Source organism: Durio zibethinus, chromosome 24 (assembly GCF_047325235.1).
Source record: "Durio zibethinus cultivar Kanyao isolate XHJ-2024 chromosome 24, ASM4732523v1, whole genome shotgun sequence".
Lineage (NCBI taxonomy): Eukaryota > Viridiplantae > Streptophyta > Magnoliopsida > Malvales > Malvaceae > Durio > Durio zibethinus.
Window position 1 is genome coordinate 15,931,032 of NC_143185.1, and position 5,297 is coordinate 15,936,328.

At 34.1% G+C, this 5,297-nt stretch overlaps 1 protein-coding gene and 1 pseudogene across 1 annotated transcript; both read right to left on the bottom strand.

Moving 5' to 3' along the window:
* Positions 1-922: 922 nt before the first annotated feature.
* LOC149511983 (transcription termination factor MTERF8, chloroplastic-like) lies at positions 923-2,767 on the bottom strand (annotated as a pseudogene).
* A 453-nt stretch (positions 2,768-3,220) lies between these two features.
* On the bottom strand, positions 3,221-5,082 carry LOC149511984 (cytochrome P450 71AU50-like). The gene is made up of 2 exons (XM_089753843.1): positions 4,068-5,082; positions 3,221-3,980 (listed from the first exon to the last, which is right to left on the bottom strand). The coding sequence occupies exons 1-2, from the start codon at positions 4,947-4,949 to the stop codon at positions 3,366-3,368; spliced, it is 1,497 nt and encodes a 498-aa protein (XP_089609969.1). The 5' UTR covers positions 4,950-5,082; the 3' UTR covers positions 3,221-3,365.
* Positions 5,083-5,297: the final 215 nt, after the last annotated feature.

Genomic DNA, 5,297 nt, shown 5'->3' on the forward strand with positions numbered 1-5,297 from the left:
AACTTATCTATATCCTGTTTGGTATAAATCATAGGTTTAACTCTAATAATTTTAGCTAAGTCATTAATTTTTAGTTCAAAAAAACGAGAATGTTTTTCTCATAATTTCAGTTGATTTTCACTGAAATTATCTTGAAAAATTTTATATAACTAACATTTTCATTTATTTGTTTTATCTTGGTATGGTTGGCTTCAAGATAAAATTCTTTATTATCAACTCAATACCTCACTTGTTGTCAAGTTGGTATGAATGTTAGTAATACTTATCTTTGAGTTAATATCATAAATAAACTCTAATTATTGTATTTTTTAGTGTGATATCTAAATTAAAAAATTTTAAATAGTTACTTAAATTTCATTTTTATTTATTAAGTTATTCCAATTTTAAAAATCATTAAAATAAGTGTTAATGTGGCAATCAACATTGATGTGAATTACATGTGATTACCATATGAGAATAATGCGGATACCACATGTCATATTTTAAAAAATAAAAATACAAAACTTTTAAAATAAAATAATTTAAAAATAATAAAAAAAACTTTTTATCTTTTAGTTTTTTTTTTTTTTTTTAATATTACAAGATACAATCACATCGCTATCACGTAATAATCATGTCTCATCCACATCACTGTTAACTACATTAATGTTTATTCTAACGATCTTAGGGATTAAAATAATTTAATAAAATTAGATACCAATTTAACATTGTTTTTATTAAGTAGCACATTAAAAAAAAAAAGGTGTAATAGCTCACAGCTATTTAGGGTATCCTCTCTAATTCTTTTATGTCTATTCCATCTTTGTTAGTCTCATACATGAAATCCATACCACATATGCATAATTGATGAATCATAAATTAAACATCACCACATCAAGCCTTTCTTTTCCTCTGAAGTGTTTTTTTTTTTCTTCTTTTTGAAGACAGCGAAAGGATGAACTTTATTCATGATGAAGAAAAGCTGAACAAATTTGTCTCAAAATAGTCAAAACAAAAAATGGCATAAAATATAAACTCTATACACTGTTAAGTGTATAGATCAAATATAAACTAAATTAAATGACACATTAGTATACCAGGACCATCTCGAATCAACATGAAAGCCCAAAAGTGGCCTTTGACAAAGTAAAACCAAATTAAATAAAAACAGACTTGGCATGTTTTTTCTTCTAGAAAAGAAGTGTGCAAAAGATGAGCCTTGTAAGCTATCAGCAGTTCCTCCACATTACCTGGAAACCTTGACATGAACTCCAAGAATTCATTCTCTGTATATTCCAAGATGTAAAGAAAACTCCAAAACATTTGCAACAACTCCTTCTAACTAGTAATCTGCAAAACTCAATCTTGAGGAATCAAATGATCTCCCAAACTGCTCATCAAAAGAATTGGCCTAGAAACAGACTTTTATCATGTGTTTTCTTCTTCTTCCGAAGAACAAGTGTGCAAAAGATGAGCTTTGGAAGCCATCAACAGTTCTTCCACATCATCTGGAAACCTTGATATGAACTCCAAGAATTCATTCTCTGTATATTCCAAGATGTAAAGAAAACTCCGATCCGTTTTCAACAACTTCTTGGACTTAACAATCTGCAAAACTCGGTATCTAGGAATCACACGATCTTTCAAACTACTCATCAAAAGAATTGGCCTAGAAGCCAAAACATTCTTATCAAACTTTGCCACATTAAGAAAGAACTCAATTCCTAACTTCATTTTCTTCTCAGAGACCCTAAAAACACCTGGGTTCTTCCTAAACATAACCAGGCAATGACTGTCTGAAAAACCAAAAGTCTTAAGTAATTCACATTTCTTCTTAAATGTTTGTTCACTCAAGCAACTCAAGGTATGAATAGCATGCACTAACATCCTCGAATCAGTCGAAATCCCCATATCTACAACCCTCGTAACGAGATCCCTTAATGCCGATTCTCGCATCCTAAAAATCCTAGGTTGTCTCGTTAACAACTTTGAGAGCTGAGACCCAACAATCCCACAGCTTTCCTAATACTCAATGTTTCTCGACAACTTTGATATGCCATCTCTAGCAATAAAACCATTGCATCTACTGAAGACCTTAAACAAGTCTTCATTATTATTCCCTAAAATTTTCTTGACAAATTGGATAGAAGGAATCAACTTTTTATCTAAACTACAAGTTAAAAGCGTAGAATTCCTGGAAAAGAACTTACCCAGATGGGGTTCCACAAGACCCAGATATTGAAAAAGTTTGATTGTTGGCCTAAGCTTCTTTTCTACATCAGCAAACAGAATTTGGGGCTCCAAACGGACAGCAAAGGCTATTTCGGCATTGGAAAAGCCAAGACTTTGAAAAAAATTGGCAACCGATTGAGCCTTTTGGACGGATTTGACATGAGAGTAACGGTTAGAGATTGAAACAGCTTGGGTTTCAGTGAAATCCAAGTTTTTTACAAGATAATTGAAAAGGGGCGGATTCGAAACAGAGGTGGAAGAAGAATATGAGAGAATAAAAATAAATGATTTGGGTTTTAACGAAAAATTGAGAAAATAGGAAGTTGAGAAAATGGAAGATGATTTGAGGGTTTGCATTAAGGTTTTTGAGGAATTCTGTGCAGCGGGTTTTAGGGTTTAAAATTCAATCTTCATAATGCAGAATTGCAAATTCAATTCTAAATACACTCTCGATCAAGTAACGACGACGTTTAGGGTAGAAGGATAAAATAAGCAGCGACGCCGTTGCTGGAAAAACAAACTTCTTTAAGGTGGACTTTTTATTCATTGGTCTAATATATGTTTTTGTTTTCTTATAGATAATGCAATTTATGATAAAATGTAATACCTTCCATTTTAATCATTATAATTTAACGCTAAAATTGGCATATGAAATTTATAAATTATTTAGATTTTAACCATTATTAACATTAATAATCTGTAAATTATACATACATGAGTATACAAAGATAAATCAAATATATTTTTTTTCTCCATAGGGTCAAACTTACTTTACATAAAGGTATAGATAATAATAATATTGCTTCATTTATAAATTTGCAGCAAAAATAATAAGCTGAATTAAATCAAAACAATCTTCTATTAAAGCTTTTTTTTCTTTAATTTTATGATTTATCCAATCAAATTTTAAATTAAAATTTTAATATTATATCAGTGCATCTTATGATTGTAAGTCTAAAAAAATGCTAGGATACTTTGTTTTAAATTGAATATTCAAAAGAAAAGGCAATTAATCTAGATCTTATTTATTTAATCATGATAGTTAGATATGATAAATCCAAAACTTGCGTTCTAACGAGAAATTCTAAAGTACTAGAGAAGGCAACAAATATATCCAGAAAAGATACTCTAGTAGAAATTACACAGCCATTTTCTCATGTTTTTAGGCGCCAGGTTGGTATAGCCAGGAGATGCTTAGCCCTACGACATACTAGACCACAATCCTCAGTCATGTCCAAGTCAGTAGCCAACATATCATCCGGGAGTTCCCAATCGAAGCAATGCACCAATTGTGCCACCACAAGCCGAACAATAGTGAGACCCAGTTGCATTCCAGGGCAGCCTCTGCGGCCAGAACCAAATGGGATTAGCTGGAAGTTGCGTCCACGAAGATCAATGTCACTTCCAACAAATCTCTCTGGATAAAACTTCTCTGCATCAGTCCAAACCTTTTGGTCCCTACCGATGGCCCATGCGTTTATGAAGATTCGTGAATTCTTGGGTATGTGATAGCCATTCACTATGCAGTCTTCCATAGATGCATGCGGGAGCAGCAATGGTACCACGGGGTGAAGCCTAAAGCTTTCTTTCACAACCATGTCTAAGTACTTCAATTTCTCCAAGTCTGATTCTTCGACCATCCTGTCCATGCCTACTACATTTTCCAGTTCTTTTTGGACTTTCTTTGTCAACCGTGGATGTCTGATGAGTTCGGACAGTGTCCACTCAATTGCAGTAGCTGAAGTATCCATTGAAGCTGCAAGGATGTCCTGCAAAATTGTTATAAACAAACATTTTTTAGACCAAAAGGCACAATGGAGTGAATGGACAAGTAAACGTGCACAAAAGAAGAGTACCAATATTATTGCTTTGATATTGTCTCGCTCGACATGGTACTGATCAGTTTCTTCAGATCCAATGAATCCCAGCATGACATCAACGAAGTCCATGATTCTGTTTTCATCTTTGGATTGAACATGCTCATCAATTACCTTCTCAAAGAAGTCGTCAAAAACCTTGGCAATAGTTTTCAGGCGTTTTGTTAGACCCTGAAGATCAAGTCCTTTAATTTGAGGAATGTAATCAGCTAAATTAAAAGCAGCAATTGTTTGCATGCCCTCTCGAATTATAGCTTCGAAGCCTTTTTCGTTGAAATCATCATTACTATATTTCTTTCCAAGCACCATTCTACAAGAAATATCTGTAGTAAGAGATGAGACCTTAGCACTAAGATCAACTGCAACTCGAGCAGAAGCAGCCTCTTGAATATACTGAATTAAAAGAAAAAGCTCTTCCTTTCTCATGGAACTGAAAGAATTTATTTTGAGGTTACTAAGCAACTCTAGAGTGCATATCTTACGCATGTTGCGCCAATAGGAACCGTATGGGGAGAAGGACAAATTCTGCTGATTGTAACCAACATGCTTGGCAACTTCATGAGGTGGCCTGCTAGCAAAAACAAGGTCATATGTCTTGAGGAATAGCTCGGCAGCTTCAGGGGATGAGACAACAATTACAGGCATCAGGCCAAAGCGTAAGTGCATTATGGGGCCATACTTCTGGGCTAACTGTTGAAGATCTTGGTGAGGTTTGTTCCCCACCATGAAAAGGTTTCCAAAAATAGGAAGCCCTCTCGGACCGGGAGGAAATCTCTTATTTTTGGCCCTTCTTTTCCATCTCAATGCGTGAAAGAAAAAGATAAGTGTAGAAACTGCAAGAATTGTCCATGACCACTCCATCACCGGCTGCTTCAACAAAGGTTAAAGCAGGGCAGAAGCCTGAGACACGGTCCTTACTTCTGCAACTGGGATACTGATACCATGGGGTGGAGCTTAAAGACAGAAGGGAAAACAAACAGAAGCAAAGTTCAATGACCACTTGCCTCTACTTAATCTAATATTTATCTTATCTAGAACAGTCATAGTACACAAAAAAATTCGAATTAAATGTCGTATAATGAATTAACATTTTGCTTTTTAAATATACAACAAATGATGTCACATTTCTATAATAATTTTTTGGGACAATCACAACATCACATTTGTTCAATTCAGTTTCATATCTGATCATGTCTGAAGCTAGAGTTA

Bases quoted from the DNA above. Each gene is read 5' to 3' on its own strand.
- LOC149511984 (XM_089753843.1), bottom strand. From the start codon at position 4,949: ATGGAGTGGTCATGGACAATTCTTGCAGTTTCTACACTTATCTTTTTC. The intron at 3,981-4,067 runs GTACTCTTCTTT...ACAATTTTGCAG, and splicing joins ATATCAAAGCAATAATATTG to GACATCCTTGCAGCTTCAAT.